The sequence below is a fragment of the Magnolia sinica genome, chromosome 3 (assembly GCF_029962835.1).
Source record: "Magnolia sinica isolate HGM2019 chromosome 3, MsV1, whole genome shotgun sequence".
Lineage (NCBI taxonomy): Eukaryota > Viridiplantae > Streptophyta > Magnoliopsida > Magnoliales > Magnoliaceae > Magnolia > Magnolia sinica.
In genome coordinates this window covers 85552891-85570605 of record NC_080575.1, presented here as the reverse complement: position 1 = coordinate 85570605, position 17715 = coordinate 85552891, and the positions used below count along the sequence as shown (strand labels likewise).

The following is a 17715-nucleotide window of genomic DNA, read 5'->3' as shown; positions in this document are numbered from 1 at the left end:
GGGGCTTGAGCTATGAGATAAAGGGATTAATTCATCATGCTCTATCAGTTCAAACTTTTAGAGCAAGTGGTTAATTGTCCTGCATCAAATTGATATCATAGCGGGAGGTTTTGTGTTAGAGACTCCTCACCGAGAGTGATTAATGCAATAGCATTTTCACATTGGGCTCGAGTGGGGTGGCCTGTGGGATGCGGGGGCACACTTGGGATGAGCGGCCCGTGTGAGGTGGAACCCATGTGATTTGGGACCCGCGATGAAGGTTCGGCTGAGGACCTAACCCATGGACGTAGGGCCTGGACTATGAGATAAAGGGATTAATTCGCAATGCTCTATCAATTTGAGCTTTTAGAGCAAGTGCTTAATTGTCCTGCATAAGTGGCACCAACTCCTCGAACCTGTGACGTGAAGGTCAAGAATCCATCACGTCAACCAACCAACCAACCAACCAACATTGGTCCTTCATGTTCTCCATGTTTTTTTTGAAAATTTCCTTCAACCAGTTGTCAATTGAGAGTAATTTCAAAATATTTAGGAGTATTTGATGAAATGATCATTACATACACTCTAATTTCGAAATTTGAGTGTAGGTAGTCCGATTTGGAAAATTTTGGGGAAAATTCGAAAATTTCCCAATTTCTCCCAAATTGCTTGCAATGTTGCAATCAAGCATGTATGATGGTTGACCTATTGATTTGTTACATCCTTGTCAATTTTGGAAAATAAAAATTATTTTTTAAATTAAAATTTATTAAAATATTATTTTTTTTCAAAATTTTCCTTCAACTAGCTGTCAAATGCGACTAATAACAAAGTATTTAGAAGTGTTTGATGAAATGATCATCAAATACACTCTAAATGTTATGCATTCAATTTGAATATAGTTGCATTACTTCAATCAGACAGCGCATATCTTAGGACCTTATACAAAAGAAACCTATTATGTGCACTTCTTTTTTGAGATGTTATAATTTCAAAGTGTGTATTAAGGTCTTTTTTAACAATCCATGTAGTTTCATTGAAAAATTCAACAATTTCTCCAATGTTTCCCCATGTTTCCCAAAAAGTGCGATAAATTACCTAATAAAAATGATATATCCCATGCGATAACCAATACGTATATATATCCCAAGGATACGATACATAACGCGATACAAATATTTTGAACACTGGCTAGAATCAAATGGTTTCACTGGGCTTGTGGAGAATTGGTGGTGCTCCTTTCAAGTCGAGGGGTCAGCTAGCTTTAGGCTTCACAAGAAACTAAAATTTTTGAAAGACAAGCTGAAGATATGGAACAACAAGGTATATGGGGCCAAGGAAGAGGAGATGGCTATCATTCTAGAAGAATTGCATAATATTGATTTAAAAGAAGAAAGGGGTAACTTATCGCCAATAGATAAGGGCAGAAGATGGGCTCTTTCATGGGCCTACTTGAAGGATCTCAAGGAGGAGGAAATCAAGTGGAGGCAAGGTTAGGGCTCTCTGATTGGAGGGGGAGACTGCTCTATTTTTCCTTTGCATAACCTTAGCCAGGGCCCATTCTAATAGAATAACCTCCCTTTTGGTGGGATGGTACAAGACTAGAGAAGAAAGACCAGGTATGCCAAGCTATAGTGGGTTTTTACCAGAAACTCTTGTCCAAAAAACAATTGGACTCATCCAAAGTTAGACCAATTCCACTTTGACAGTATCTCGAAAGATCTAGCCAACTGGTTGGAGAGACCTTTTTTTAAGGCCAAAATTAAACAAGCGGTGGATGGTCTGGGTAGCGACAAAGCGTCAGGCCACGATGGCTTTCCTCTTGCGTTTTTTCAAGTTTTCTAAAATGTGGTGAAGGTCGATTTGACAAACTTTATTAAGGAATTTTTGGAGAAAGGTTGTTTATCTCAAGAGTTGGGAGCCTCTTTCATCGCTTTAATTCCAAAGATAAAAGGTGAGGAGGGGTTGAAGGATTTCAGGCCTATCAGTCTCATCGTGGGTCCGTACGAAATTCTAGCTAGAGTGCTAGCTTCAAGATTCAAAGAGGTGTTAGGCAATGTCATTTCTCACAATCAAGGTGCTTTTGTCGGAGGAAGACAAATCCTTGGTAGCATTCTTATAGCTTATCAGTGCATTGATTCTAAGGCTAAAGAAAAGAAAACGGGCATTGTTTGCAAGCCTGACATCCAGAAAGCTTATGATCATGTTGACTAGGAATTTCTACATTAAATGTTGGGTAGGCCAGGGTGCAGGGACAAGTGGAGGTTGTGGATTCAAGGTTGTATCAAATCTACCTCCTTTTCGATGTTAGTTAATGGATCCCCAAGAGGTACTTTTCAAGCCATCTAGGGGGTTAAGGCAAGGGGACCTGCTCGCTGCATACCTTTTCCTCGTTGTTGGGGAAGCCTTTAGCCACATGTTAGCAAAGGAACAAGAATCCGAACTCTTTTCTGGATTTCGGGTGGTGAATCTGGGAGATCGGATATCTCATCTTCATTTTGCAGATGATGCAATCATTTTTTTGCGAGGCAGACCATAAAATGGTGGAAGACTTACGGAAAATGGTCATGTGCTTCGAAGCAGTATCTGTTTTGAAGATAAGCGTGGGTAAAAGTGAGATGTTGGGTATCAAATTCGCTAAAGATGAAGTCACTCTCTTAGCATCGACTTTTTGGTGCAAAGAGGGCTCATTTCCTTCCACTTACTTGGGGCTTCCACTATGTATTGGCAAGCCGCCCAAGCATTTATGGGACAAGGTCATTGAGAGAGTTAAGGAAATTATCCAAATGGAAGGGAAAATAATATTTTTGCTAGGTGGTCACCTCACCCTTATTAAAGCAATCCTCTCCAATATGCAGCTATATTATGTCTCTTTTCAAATGTCCCCTTTCAATTAGAGAATCTTTGGATAAGTTAAGAAGGAATTTTCTTTAGAGAGGCTCTAAGAAAGGTTTCATGTTTCACTTGCTTAAATGGGAAGAGGTTTGCAAACTTGTGGCTCGAGGCGGGGTGGGAGTGCGGGAATTGGGTAGCATGAATGTATCTCTCCCTGGCAAATGGTTGTGGTGCTTCGGGATAGAAGAAAGGAATTTTTGGCGAGAGATTGTGGCTAGCAAGTATGGTTTGCAAGAGGGTGGTTGGGAAACCAAGAGATCCTCCTTGTATAGGGCTTCTTATGTTTGGAAATTGATCACCGCCGTTAGACCGGAATTTCGTAGAGGCATATCCTTTTTAGTGGGGGGACAGTTCTAGAATCAACTTCTAGGAAGATGTGTGGTGTGGCAACCTCCCCTTCAAATCCATTTCCCGAACCTACCCCACCTAGCTCCCTTCTGAGGTGTTAAAGTGGTAGATTGTCCCTTCGCCCCCCCCCCCCCCAATGGTTCCTTTGTATCCTAGTCCCCGTTATGTAGAAGGGGTCATTCAGACATCAAGGTGGATGAGCTCATCTCCCTTCTATCTCGGTTGCAATATGTTCTCCCAGTTGGGGAGGCCAATTCCTTGGTGTGGAGAAGGCATAGCTCAGGTACATTCTTGGTCAAGTCCTTTTACAAGTCCCTCCGTGATAGGGTCCAGGAGAGTCACGAGGGGCATGCCTTCCTTTTTTGGTCTTATGGAGCGTCTCCTAAAGTTGCAACCTTTACGTGATTGGTTGGAAGAAAGAGAGTCCTCACAATAGACAATCTCCAAAAGAGATCCTTGCCTATTCCAAACATGTGTTGCATGTGAAAGCAAGATGCGGAGTCACTTGATCACCCGTTTATCTTTTGTCCTTTTGCAGCCCTCATCTGGCTTTATGTTCTAGCGGCTTTCAGGGTCCAATGGGTTATGCCAGGTTTAGTTTGAGATCTCATTTGGGTGTAGCACAAGCTAACGGGGGAATCAAAGACCGAACTAGCTGGCTCCTATCATTGTCGATTGTCCGGTGGTAGATTTGGATTGAAAGAAATAGTAGGCGCTTCCAGGACTCTTCTCATTCGGTTGAGTATGTGGCGGAGGTGGTTTTAATGTTGGTTGCTGATTGGAAAGATTCTTGTTCGACTCAGGTGTAAATTCTGGCCCTTACGACTGGTGGGTTGTCTTTCTTTTCTTTGTATTTTTTGCCGCTAGGTTTTGCTAGCAGCCTTCTAATAAAATTCATCACCCTTGAAAAAAAAATCCAGCCTCGGGCGGTCACAACCCTCATCCGAAAGGAAAAGAGAGTAGAAACCGACAATTGACTCACAGATGCAGTCTTTATCAGTGATCCTCTCACAATCCACCATAACAAAAGCCATTTTCCTACTTAGACAATTGATAGATAAATATAAGGAGAGGAGGATCTCCACATGATCTTTATTGACTTAGAGAAAGCTTACAATAGGATCCGTAGAGAGCTAATCTGGTGGGTTGTTAGGAGAGAGGAGTTTTAACTTTTAAGAGAATATGTTAACGTGATTAAGAATATAGATGAAGGAATAGTAACCAATGTAAGGGCCACAAGTGAAGAGACGAGTGTTCCCAATTACCGTAGGCTTGAACTAGGGGTCGACATTGAGCCCATACCTTTTCGCATTGGTTTTGGACTGAGGCATTTGCAGGAAGAGATCCTGTGGCGTATGTTGTTTGTAGATGACATAGTTTTTTGTTGACAAGATGAGGGAGGGCGTAAACACAAAGCTAGATTGATGGAGAGGTGCATTAGAATTGAAAGGATTTAAAATTAGTCGAGCTAAACAAAGTATATGGAGTGAAATTTTAGTAACAATAGGAGCGGTAATGAGGAATTAGTAAAGATTGTTTACCAAGAAGTTTTCCAAAATGACCACTTTCGATAACTTGGGTCGATAATTCATGAGAGTGAAGAGATTAAGAAGGATGTTATCCATAGAATTCAAGCGGGGTGGAAGAAATGGAGATGTGCCTCTGGAGTTTTATGTGACATCTTGTACCACTCAAACTGAAAGGGAAATTTTATAGGATGGCAACAAGACCAGCTATGCTTTATAGGACAGAATGTTGGGCAATTAAGGAACAACATGTCCATAGGATGAGCAATGCAGAAATGAGGATGTTGAGATGGATGGGTGGCAGACAAGGATAGAATTAGAAATGAACGCATTCGAGGGAATTTTGGAGTAGCACCAATAGGTAACAAGATGAGGGAAAGTAGACTTAGATGGGTGGGTCAAGTGCAATGGAGACCAAGAACTGCAACATTTGGATTCACACAAGTTGAAGGCTCTAAAAAAGCAAATGGAAGGCCCAAAAAGGAAGGTAGTAAGTACAGACTGGATGAACTATGGTCTAACTGAAGTTATGGACCTTGATAGAGTGGAACGGCAGAAAGGGATTCATGTAGCCAACCCCAATTAGTTGGTATAAGGCTTAGATGACGATGACGATGACAATGACGATGATGATGAATGGCTAACAGATGGTTACACATTTTGGTGTTAAGAGATCATTCCATAAACAGTTGCAGACTGCAGGAGTTTAAATGCATTACAAATATATCAGAGGAAACAAAATCAAAAGAAACTCACCAGAAGAGTTTGACGTCGGAGAGAAGCAGTGATGCAAGTCACTTACATAAGCATTTTCATGAACCTGAAAAGCATAAACACATTACAGATGATATCATACATTCGAAATTGGAGTAATTACAAAGATTAGTTCGATGTAGTGGAAAACAAAGCAGTTAAACAGATGTAGATTCTCAGTGCTCCTATTACAGAAACAGGGAACACAATTGTGTATAAGAAAAAGTTAGGTTCCCTAATATAAACTATCCTGAGATTCTTAGAAACTTGCAACCACAAAATACCACACGAATTTAAGTTTCACGACCCTGAATTTTCAAAATTACCCAACAGCATACATTCAAAGTCAAAAAAATATGATCAAAACAGCACCATGAAGCTATTTTCTGGAAAAGAAGATAGGCAAGGACTATGCACAGATTAAGGAAGACAGAAATCCATGGAACAAATAGATACCACGCTAGCAGAATTATGACGGCATGATCCGGCACAGAAATCAAAGATACTTGCATATGTGCCTGTCCAAAAACAAAGAAACAATATCAGAGTTATCAACTAAGCTACCAAATCCCCAGCCCAATGACCCAAACCTTAACTATAGCATAACCTGCAGTTACTGGCTTGGCTATCTTCACCTTCAAAGCAAGCTCTTTTTGTGTCTGGAAAAGTAACTTGACACAGTAACACAAATCTTGCAGATGATACAAATGAAACCTGAAAAGGAATTCATGGATTCAAAGAATACCTGTGCTGGATTCAGGCAGCAAGAAACGCAGAACTCATATGAGTTGCAGCATTGTGCAACAAGGTTGCATCCCCTGTAACAAGTAAGAAGATTATTCCCCTCAATACATCTGACATTTTTGTTAAATTGAGTGTTTCAAAGAATGCTCAGAAGAAAGAGGGAAAAATAGAAAGAACTCACTGACAAGAGAATTGCTCTCCTGTTTCAGGACAGCAGCGAGACCATGAATCAAGTGATAGAGCATCACACACGTGGCCTGCAATACAATGCACCAACTATGAACACAAAGCAGCCCTGATAGGAGAGTTATGGTGCAGAACTGAAGGCCAATACTTTTCTTAAGAGATCCGATGATTGCCTAGAGAAAATAAAACAAATTGTGGTCTAACGTAGAGATATAATGGTAAACCCAAGAAAGGTCCATCTCACAGAAGTTACAAATAGACTGATAGGGTACATGCCAAGTAAAGATACCTTTAATGTTGAAAGATCTTAAGCTAGTAAAGGTAAAGCCGTAAGGTTTAAAACTGGCGAGTAACAGTGCCTAGAGGACAATATGCACTATGTATCGGCCATACCAAGGTCAATTTTGACCAATTTTAGGGCCACACCAGCAATACATAGAAAACATACATCAACTGGCTATCACTCCATCAAAAACCAGATATGTATTAGACAATGTTATATGTATCAGGTAATATTTAAACCAGTTAAAGATGAGTTCTGCTAACATTCTCACCTTCACGGGGACATTAGCAACATCCCCGAAGCTTTTAATTGACAAGTCAGATGCTCAATTATCGATTTGAACCCTCCATTCTTTCATACAAGCATGAACAAGCCATGATGCAAAAATCATGCCAATCGGATGATTCTAAGCATCCAATCAATAGCAAGGAAAACAAAAAATCCAGTCAAAATCCTGGACCATCTATTCGCTAGATCCTACTTTGTATTGCTTATGATTCCAAAGTAGCACTTTGGTTTTGATGATTCTAACCATGCAATCAATGGCTCGTAAAAGTAAAAAACATATGGTTGAACTTGAAACAAGTTAGCCTCATTCGTAGGGTTAGTGATGTAGGACCAATGCATGAACCGAATATTATGTGAGATCAAGTAGCAAAATGAAGGTAATTAAAAAAATTTAAAAAAAAAAAAAAAAAACCATAAAACATAAAACTTGCTATTATCATCGCTGATACCGAGAAAACCATAAGAACATCGTGCATAATCCTAGCCTAGATTACCAAACATCGTCGTATAAGATCATTAAATAAAGGAAATTGGGATCTAATGGATGTTGGTACATCCAATTAGCATAGGGTAAAGCCTATTTCAAAGTAAAAGACCTAATACTACCTAGGGTAAAATTAGGGTTAGGGAAATTGGGGAAATCTAGGATTTAGGGTTTATGGGATCAAATTATATGAAGGAGTAAAAGGGTTTAGATATTAGAATATGGGAATTAAGGTTTTGGGTAGAAGGGGTGTAAGGATTTTGGGTGAATGGAAGAAAGGGAGAAATTAGGGTTCGGTAGTTTGAGAAATAGGAAAGTTGGGGATTTCTAGGTTTAGGTTAGGGTTTAGGGAAAGGAAGAATAGGGTTTTGCTTCAAGGGTGATGGGAAACCAAAAGGGGCAAGATATGGCCGTACGGCCAACCTGAGGAACCAACCTGAGGGATTCACACATGTAGCCGTACGGCCACACATGTAGCTAGGTTGGATGGGTTTAGGTCCTTTAGGGTTTGGATGGTTGATAGGTATGGGAAAGTTAGGTTTAGAAGAAGATGAAGATTTGGGATGAGATAATTGAAGAACTTTGAAGAAAATACCTTGATGGAGAATGAAGAGATGATGGTGTGGGGATAGATGAAGACCTCGCACCTCCGTTGATGAAGATTAGCCTCACATCAATCTCCCTTCCAAATCACATGGAAGTATCTTCAAATCTCATAAATATGAAAGAAAAGAAGAAAAGGAGCAAAGCTTCTTTTCTTTTTTTTCACAAAACCCAATGGGAAGAGGTCATACGCCGATATTCTGTGACTATGGGCATGTGACCTCTCTTTCAATAGCTTCAAGAAGTTTCAAAATTACATTTATTACCATATTCTATGAATTTTAACGAAAATAGCCCTAGTCTATAAAAAAAATGACTACAATCAATCATAATGTGTCCAAACATAAAATATTCAAAAACTAAATCTTAAAATATGATAAAGTCTAAAAAAATTGATGTGGACAATCCATGATCAATGGCCCGATCGTCACGTTCCTCCAATCCAATGGTCTAGATTACTCCATAAAGCATCCCATGTGCATCTTCCCAGTGTAGGGTATTCCGGATGCTCGCACATGCGCATGGGGTCTTCAACACGATCACGGGTACTCGCCTAGCCACAGGGAAATCGATGTGGCCCGTCTCCTCCTCTGATATGTACGCAAAGGTGTACGTGAAGTGATGTCCTCATCAGTTGGGATAATCTAAATGGTGTGATTCTTACACCATCCCTTGCTCCCAGTGGTACTATTAAATGGACCGCCCCAATTGATCATTGGATGTGTTACATATTGTTAAAAAGCTATGGGAGCGTTGCTAGTGTCCCGTGAAGGCAGGAATATTAGCAGAACCCTTTAAAGATAACAAAAAGATCCCAATAAAAACCCCTTGAGAAAAATATTGGGTCTATTGTGGGAATGAATGGACTACGCACCATTTTATTGAAAGACAACTACAATCAACTTTAATAGAAAGAACAGTTACTTTTGGTTTCAAAGCGATGTGGCGACATGGCATTCAAAAACTGGGCTAGTATTATTACTACTAGTAGAGCTGGCATGCGTAACACACATGGAGAAAGGAAATCACATGCAAATGGTAGGAAGGAGAGGTGAAGATGGTTGTAAACATTAGGTTTCTTTTGATGAGCTATCCTACGATATTCCAACACCATTTTTAAAATGGGGGTGGTGGTGACACTTCAACAGTACACATGGCATAATTTTATGGTAATCCAAATCATTAAACCACCTTTCGAAGGAGCAGAACCTAAAAACTACATCAAGAACATGATTTCCATCTGATCTTGCCCTTGCTATTTGGATGACTCACTATTTTATTTCTAACCATCCATTTGATAGCCACAAATTGTATTGTCAGAAGTGCTTGATTGCTGTGACTTTCAAGATATGCTCCATCCAAAATGTGACCCACAATTTGGGTGGTGTAGATCTCCTACCACCCAATGTGACGAGAGAAGTCACCAACATTTTCAAAGTGATGGTGAATTATCATGAGTCTAGCCGATTAGCCTTGTTTATTGGATAGAGACATATAACCATACTTTCTAAACTCCATAATGTCGTGTAATTAGATTTAAAAACCTTCATATGTCCTTTCATACGGCAAAGTTTTGGAAGACATGGGAGATAGGGGATGTTTTCTACATTACATCCCGAAAAATTGCCACTTTTCCCAATACTGCAGCCATTGGATCTGGAATCATGTTCCAATTATGCAAGTGATTATATGATAGGGATACCAAAAAAAAAAAAAAAAAAGAATTCTATCAAATTGGAATAGTTCAAGCCTTGATCATTTTTTAACTATTTCCCTCCAAATATTAGTTGTTATCTTTCCCTGTTGTTTTGTGGGCCATTGATAGGATCTTGCAACCTTAAACATTTTTTAGGTACCACCCATCTGGGGAGGGCCAACGATATGAGTGGTTTGGATCATTGCAAAATGACCTCAAATTCAACAACTAGAGTCCTAACTTAAATTATAGCACTAATGTATTGTAGCAAGCCTCGGGGAGGAGAAGCAACTGCAAAAAAGCGCGGCTCTTCCATAGGGAGGTTCACTCCACCCTTTAAATTACCTAAATGCATGTAATGCTCTTTTATTCATTTTCCATGTCCGTTAATAACCATAATTTTTGCAATTCGAAAAAATAATTACATGCATTTTTTTCCCGTCTCTCCTTTCATTATATATAGTCTAGGTTATATTATACGCAGCTCAGATTATAAACATCCTACAGTCACCTTTCAACAAATAATAAATAAATAAACAACCCACAGTCAGGTCCTTTAGGAGCTCCATCTGAAATTTAAAAATTTTCAAATGAGATGGAAAGATGAGTATTATATCAAGAGAAACATTACAAGGTTCAAACCAATGGTCATCTTGTAAAGATTGGTCGAGCACAGCAGTTTTGGCTCTTCTCTAGTGCCATACAACTATCAAATTAGATAAATCACAACATAAGCACCTGATCATAGAGAGCCACATCAAAGTGCTTGACATCATGATAACGTTCCATAACACTTTGCTGATTAGTGTGCAACTTCAAGAACCACTATAGGCAGCAACATTGGAACCAATGTTGTCAAATCGCATATGCAATTGCATGCGATCAGCATATGCTGTTCACATATGCAATCGCACAATCGCACAATTGCATATGCCATGGCATATTTTTAAAAATAATAATAATAATAAATTGAAAATAGGAAAAAATTTGAAAAAATTCTTCAAAAATAGGAAAAACTTGCCTAATTAGTACACATGATTGGATTAGGTTATTTTGCTTATTTCATTACAGTTTGAGTGTTTCATTAAGTTATATATTTAATTAGTTATATTATATTATAAAAAATTTAACAAAACAATCAATAAGCTAGATTAAAAGAGAATTAATTATTAAAAACTTCGAACAAAGAAATTTTACTGATAAATGATAACTTGAAACAACTTACAACTTACAACTTAATTTACAAAAGTAAGCACAACTTACAAAATACAAAAAATAAACATGAAATAATTGTAGAGATATTAGAGTAAGAGAGAAAGAGTAAGAGATTTAAAGCTTTGGAGTAAAGATTAATGAAAATGGAGGGGATATGAGTGCCTATTTGTAGGCAAAAGTTCTCCGAATTGTATAAAAAATAAATAAATAAATAAAATAAAATAAAATACAAAAAAAAAATTGCTTCAGCTCTGGCTATTGGGAAATATGTGATCGCATATGCCGCATATAAAAGTATGCCATGGCATACTTGCCAGGATCACATATGCCGTCATGGCATATGCGATTCGATCCACAGTTTGCACATATGTGATTGCATTTGACAACAATGATTGGAACCATCACTTTCTACCTCAAAAGATTTGTCGAAGTCAGGAAATGTGAGAACAAGAATGGAAGTGAAGCTTTGGCAACTGCTTTCATCCATTTGAACTTTCCTGCGTGCATGCAATCAGTTCCAGACACAATAATAGTGCAAAAATCCTAAAGGAATCTCCAGTAAAATGTTGTCATTCCATAGAAAGAACGAAACACCATGAGGGTTAGACATGTTTGCGCGTTGGACCACTCTACACTAGCCTTGATCTTCTCCTAAGAACCTCAATCCACTCTGCAGAAATAGTATAACCCCTTCTAAACCATTTCTCTGGCCTGTCAATGGAGATCAACATGCTTAGCTAGACTCTTCCACTAGTGCTCAATTTTTGGTAAGCTCAAACCTTCCACCAAGTTAATATGGTGCTAAATATCCCCGTGGAAGGAAACCCAGTTGGGAATTCTTCATGCATCAAACCTTCACACTCACATACGAGTTTTTGTTCATGATGTGGAACATCCTACCACATCTCCTCTTTAGCGACCAACATATAAATAATCCCAATCTCCTTTGCCGAACATCCGTACGTCGAGCAACTTCTACCACTTATGTTTATCAGTTGGGTGCAACAAAATGCTTCTTCAAGTGCAGTCTGATACTACACTATCCTTGACAAAGGAATAGATGTTAGCTTGAGTCAAATGCACCATAACTCGGTGCCACATTCATGGTCACCCCAACATCATGTGACACACATCCATTGAAATTACATTACACAAGACCTTATCCTTGTACTTGGGTCCAATCTAAAAGGATATGTACCTGGAATCAACAAATCTAGTTTGAATGTGGATGCTAATGATCATTTAGGCTTAATTTATCGACAATCTCCCGTGAGACTATGTTCTCTTTGCTTCCCCCAACTAATCTTCCCACCAGAAGTGTGGGTATTGTTCACTCCCCAAGTATAGGGTTGTGATGTAGTAATAAACTCGGTAAGACCGAGGTCGAATCCACAGGGACTGATACCTATACGTTATCTGAAACCAAGTAGAACTAGAACTAGACTAAGATGTGTTCTAAACCAAATAGAGTTTAAGGAATAATTGTGGAATAATTATCTAAAACTATAAGGAATTTAAAGGAAAGAAACTAGGGATTCAGAGGATCCACTTGTAGGGATCAGGGAGATCTTTTGCCTGCATCAAGAATCATGGAAATCAAACTGAACCTACTTGATCTAGTCTTCACAAGATGAAAGGTATATGAATTAGAATGGATTCCATCATCTTACCATGCCCAGGAGACAAAGCAAACAACAGGATTAAACTAATTACCAACCAATCAATAATGTATGAAGATTAGGAAGGGTATCGCCATCCGACTATGCCCATGAGACGATGGTGAACAACAGGGCTTCCTGACGTCATAAACATTAAAAGGGGAAAAGAAATATTCAAAGCCATTGCAGACCCAATGTAATTTCAGTCACAACAGACCATTAAAGACTAAGAAAAATATTCCTTTAATAATCAACTAAAATCAACATCAATTCAGTCTAAACAAAAGGCACAAGCAAAAAGGTCCCCCATCATGCTACAAGCTTCACCTCTTAGCCCTAGCTAAGAGGTTCAGCCCAACATGAATGGGCTGGATCCAAAACAAATACAATAGAAAGAAAAGAATAGAAAAAAGAAAAAAAACAAAAATTACTTTCCTAGCTCCCTGTCGAACATCCCACGTTGAAACCTTCCAAAACGAGCCCTCCTGTTGCCTCTCTCTCTCTATCTGACGTCCCCTATTCAAGCATACCCTCTTCTCCATGTTTGGTACTCTTTTTATAGCTTTTGGAGTGGTGGAAATCGGATTTGGAAAGCTATCGCATGCGCAGCAAAAGCCTTTTCACAGCCAAGTTCGGGGCTTCATAACTCTCGCGTTCCTTGCATTATTTCTGTAAAATCAGCGTCTCTTGGAAGTGTTTTGGCTGTCCTACACGATGGACGGTTCAGATCTGCCATATGATCAAAGATGGTGGGCCACAACTGCTTGGAAAGTCCGATTTCGCGGACGTGCGTAGTCTTTCGCACGTCCGGCGCTGACGTGATTGGTGGGCCCCACAGAGGTATTTTCTGGGAAATCCACCCCGTCCATTAGATTCAGGACGAAATTTCGGTCAAGAATGGGTGATTTTGAACGTCCATTGATGCGGAATCAGAGAAGAAATCACCCAAACATCAATTTGAACGTTGCAGGGTAGTCCATTTATAGCCTCTGTATCGTGCACGTGTGCTTGCATGGGTCCAAAAGTTTAGCATGGGTTTGAAGAACTCATGGCCCTCTACAATATGGACGGCTTGGATCATTCACTAGGACAATGTGTGGGGCCCACTGGCGTCCGCAAAAACGGACAGCGTCCGTCCGTTACACGGCTTAAAACGGCGACTTCCGTGTTTGGGAAGAAGACGCGTCTGTGAAGAGCTTTTGTTAATTCGGTGCGGCTCGCGTCCGTGAACACGTTGTGCACATACGCTGTACATATGGGGCTGTTATGATCTTCAATCAAAATCGAATCCATTCATTCAATTAGTCCCCTTATTTAAGGCGTTGAGACCAGATTTTAGGCAGCTCCAGATATCAGGCGGGCCCAGAATCAATGGTTTATGGGCTGACCTGTCAGTTGGGGCACTTCCATAGTGATCCGAGGGCTGAAATTTGATATGTACAGTTAATTTATGGCCCTCAGGCCATATATGAAGTTTTGAGCCAATCAGATGGCGAGAACTATGTGATCTTGCATTTTTCACCAATTTCGGGCCTCTTTAACATGAATGGCCTGATTTCCTCGGATCCCTGGTATGTAATTCCATCGATCTTGGTCCCCTGGAGTCCGTCCCTTACCTTGGGTGTCATCAGAGCATCAAATCCATGGTTTAAGCACCCTTTTTCAGTTCATGCTTGTAAATACACTCTGCACCACAAACACGATTAAATCAGGCTATTAAACGGTATCATGCTTGTAAATCCATGCAATAAATGGGTCTGATATGCAATATTTGACCCTCAACAGGTATTGTACATGATATTGTGCCAAATTAGCCACCCGAGTGGTCAACAGCATCTTCCACTGGATAACTAGCACCTCCCTTCTAATTCCGTATACACCTTCCACATTTTCTATTAGTCATGGTCAATAATCATATCAATGTTCTTTGTAATCTAATGATGCCTCATACTTTTCTTTCTTTTGTGCACAATAATAGCATGTCATCCATACAACCATTTTCCTTAGCCATATTCATTTTAACTCCAAACTATTGTAAAGCATGATGTTCCAATTGCACACAATTAAAGCACATAAAAAAATGTGCTACTTTGTCCTCCTTTCACTGCAATACATTGTTGGGTTTGGCTTTCATCGTTAGACGTAAGGGGCTGGTGGCCACATGTTGAGGGATGGTAAGGCTTGCACCTTCCACACAAACACCATCCCGGGTCATATTCACTTTAACTCCTTGTAAAGGGCATTCAGAAGCATGATTTTCCAACTCTCCACACTAAAGCATGTAAAAGACGGGGTACTTTGTCCCACTTTGGGTGCAATATAGAGCCGCTGCCACACCTTTTTTTTCTTTATGAGAGATAACAGGATTTTATTAGAACGCTTGCAAAGGGTGAGAAAATAAAAATACAACCTAACTCTACAACTCAAAAAAAGAGGAGAGATTAGCAGACTTTGTTGCATTTACAAAGGATGCCCAATCCAAAACGGAGCTCTTAACTTTTCTAACGACTTCTTCCACAAAAGATCCCTTGTTTTGAAAACAGAGACTATTTCGATCACCCTAGATAGACCAAAGAGTTGCCATAATGAGAAGCCTCCAGATTACTTTACCAGATTTCCCTACCTTGCCCCTATGCTAAGCCCATAAGAGATCCTCAACTGTCTTCGGCATGACCCAATCAATATGAAAGAAAACAAAGAAGTGCTCCCGCACCTTTTGAACGAAAGAGCAGCGACTGAATAGGTGATCAATCGTCTCCCTAATTTCATACACACCAAACAAATGTTGGGAAGGACGAAGGATCTCTTTTGCAAGTTATCCATGGTTAGCACTCTCTTTCTTGCCACTAACCAAACAAAGGCTACAACTCTAGGAGGGGCTTCATAGAACCAATGATGAAACAGATGTGAAGGCCCAAAGTTGGGAGGAGATTCAGAAATCAATCCGTAAAATGAGCAAACAAAAAAATTACTCAATTGATGCGTTGTCCAAACCTTTGAGTCCTCATCTTGAGACAAAGAACTCACATTCTTTAGGTATAAGCCGGTAAATTCCACAATTTCCTCTTCTGATAGGTTCCTACAGCAAGGGGGAGACCACACTACTGAACCACCACAAAGAGAATAACAACGAGCTACGGATATGAATTGATTTGAAGCTAAACGAGCCTCTAGGAAAAAGGTCTTGAAGCGCTCAGTCTCCACACCAAACGTCCAACCAAAAAAGAGTGATTCTCCATTCCAATCTAAAAGGCAATTCATCTACGAAATATTATGGAAATAACTAACTTCCAATTATTTGAGGCACAACATAAAGATGAGCTCTTAATGCTCCATCCTCCCAACTAAGTACCATGCCTACTAGCTATGAGCTCCCTCCATAGTCTACCCGTATTCCATCCCAAACCTCCATAGCCACTTTCCAAGGATAGTCAGATTCATTACGCCCAAGGCCCAAAACACCCCCACTATTAGCTATTGCAATCATCCTCCGGTTTTAGGTTTCTCTTCCAAATGTGCCCATACTAGTTTAGGTAAACTCAACAAAAAAAAAAAAAAAAAAAAACCCATAGAAAATGAGAATATTGATATTGGTATCTTATTGAGTTTGCATTCTTACCTATTGTCTCTTTTCTAGTTGAAACCAAAAATAAAAAATATCCTCGTGGGTTTCATTTTTATTTGAAGATTCATATTTAATTTCTACATGGCTGATCTGAATTTCTTGTCCATGGCTCATAGGTAGACGGTGTGTTTCTACTCTAAGGTCATGGGTTCAACAACCCATGTGGCATGCGCGTGAGCGTAAGAGTGTGTGTATTCAATTTTCAATAATAATAATAAAACTATTGTCCACAGCCTCAAAAAGTTTCCTTTGAATTTTGTGTGCCTTTGGAAGAAGACAAAGGAGGGTGATATTGGAGGGATGTCTCTAGTTTTGACTAGAGGAATGGACAATCCATCCCACAACCAACAAAGCAATCTGGTTCTTTTGTTTTGCTTCACATTTCTTGCATTTCCGATGGACCAAAATCCCAAAACTGTCGAGTTGGAACTCCCAATCCCATTCCCCCACCCCCCTCAAAAAAGAAAAAAGAATAGAAAATTAAAAAAGGAAGCAACTTCTCAAACATTATTGAGACAAGAGCAGCTGATACACCACAAAGGCATGGAGAATTAAGCCTTGTCCTAGGTATTTGGTTTCCACTCACAACTCTTTTAATATCTATTTAACTATGATGGTTGGTTATCTATGATTGTGGGTTCATGCATTGCTTCAGTTTTTTAGGGCCTGTTTGGATTCGCAATTATAGCAGTCACGTGTTGCAATGTGTGGTAAAAAAGTAATGATTATCATGATTACCGTAGTCAAAAGTAAAATAAAGCAGTGACCGTACACAATACTTCCCTTGCAATTCCACTTCCGACTCGTAAAGTACTTTAGTTGATTGGATATACTTTGATGTAATTCTGTTAATGTGTTAAATCCACACCATTCATCAGTTTTGCAATATTATTTTAAGTGTGTCCCCAAAAATGAGCTTGATCCAACACTTCTGTAGACCCCAATAAGTTTTCGATGGCAAGTGTTCAATACCCATGCTAGCTGTGGTGTGGTCCATTTCCGCTTTGGATCTACCTCAAAAAAAAAAAAAAAAAAAAAAAAATCTCATTCCATAAAATGATCACGCAAGAGGGATGAACGGTGTGGATTTGACCCATACATCATGGTGGGGCCCACGAAACTATGTCAAGTCAACACACATCTGCCAATCCATGCAATACCGTGATTTGACATTCTGCAATATCCAATCAAAGGAGTAATGATGTGAGTTTTACAGCACATTACTGAGGTAGTCCATCATCCAAACAGGCCCTTAGTATTTCATTTGTCATATCACTTTCTGTAAATTATGGTTCACACAAAACATCAGTGTTTTTGATAAAGTTCACCATCCTCTCTCCACTAGGCTATTGCCTAGGCAGTCAAACAAGGAACTCAGTGGGGAAGTAGCCCAAGCTAGTTTTCACATTTTCACTACATTGAATGGAAGATG

The 17715-nt window shown here is 39.5% G+C and overlaps 1 protein-coding gene across 5 annotated transcripts in view; it reads right to left on the bottom strand.

Annotated features, from left to right (window-relative positions):
* Positions 1-17715, bottom strand: part of LOC131240114 (uncharacterized) — a 93614-nt gene that overhangs the window by 70170 nt on the left and 5729 nt on the right. For 3 of the 5 annotated variants that reach the window (XR_009168625.1, XM_058238167.1, XM_058238168.1), the window contains exons 3-7: positions 6427-6502; positions 6247-6319; positions 6109-6172; positions 5958-6019; positions 5505-5568 (exon numbers count right to left, since the gene is read on the bottom strand). Coding sequence is in view for 4 of the 5 variants with exons in the window: in XM_058238167.1 (XP_058094150.1) it covers positions 5505-5568; positions 5958-6019; positions 6109-6172; positions 6247-6319; positions 6427-6502 (339 nt within the window). In the remaining variant the exon portion in view is untranslated. The remainder of the gene's footprint in view (positions 1-5504; positions 5569-5957; positions 6020-6108; positions 6173-6246; positions 6320-6426; positions 6503-17715) is intronic. The other 2 variants (XM_058238169.1, XM_058238170.1) reach the window with 1 other exon arrangement.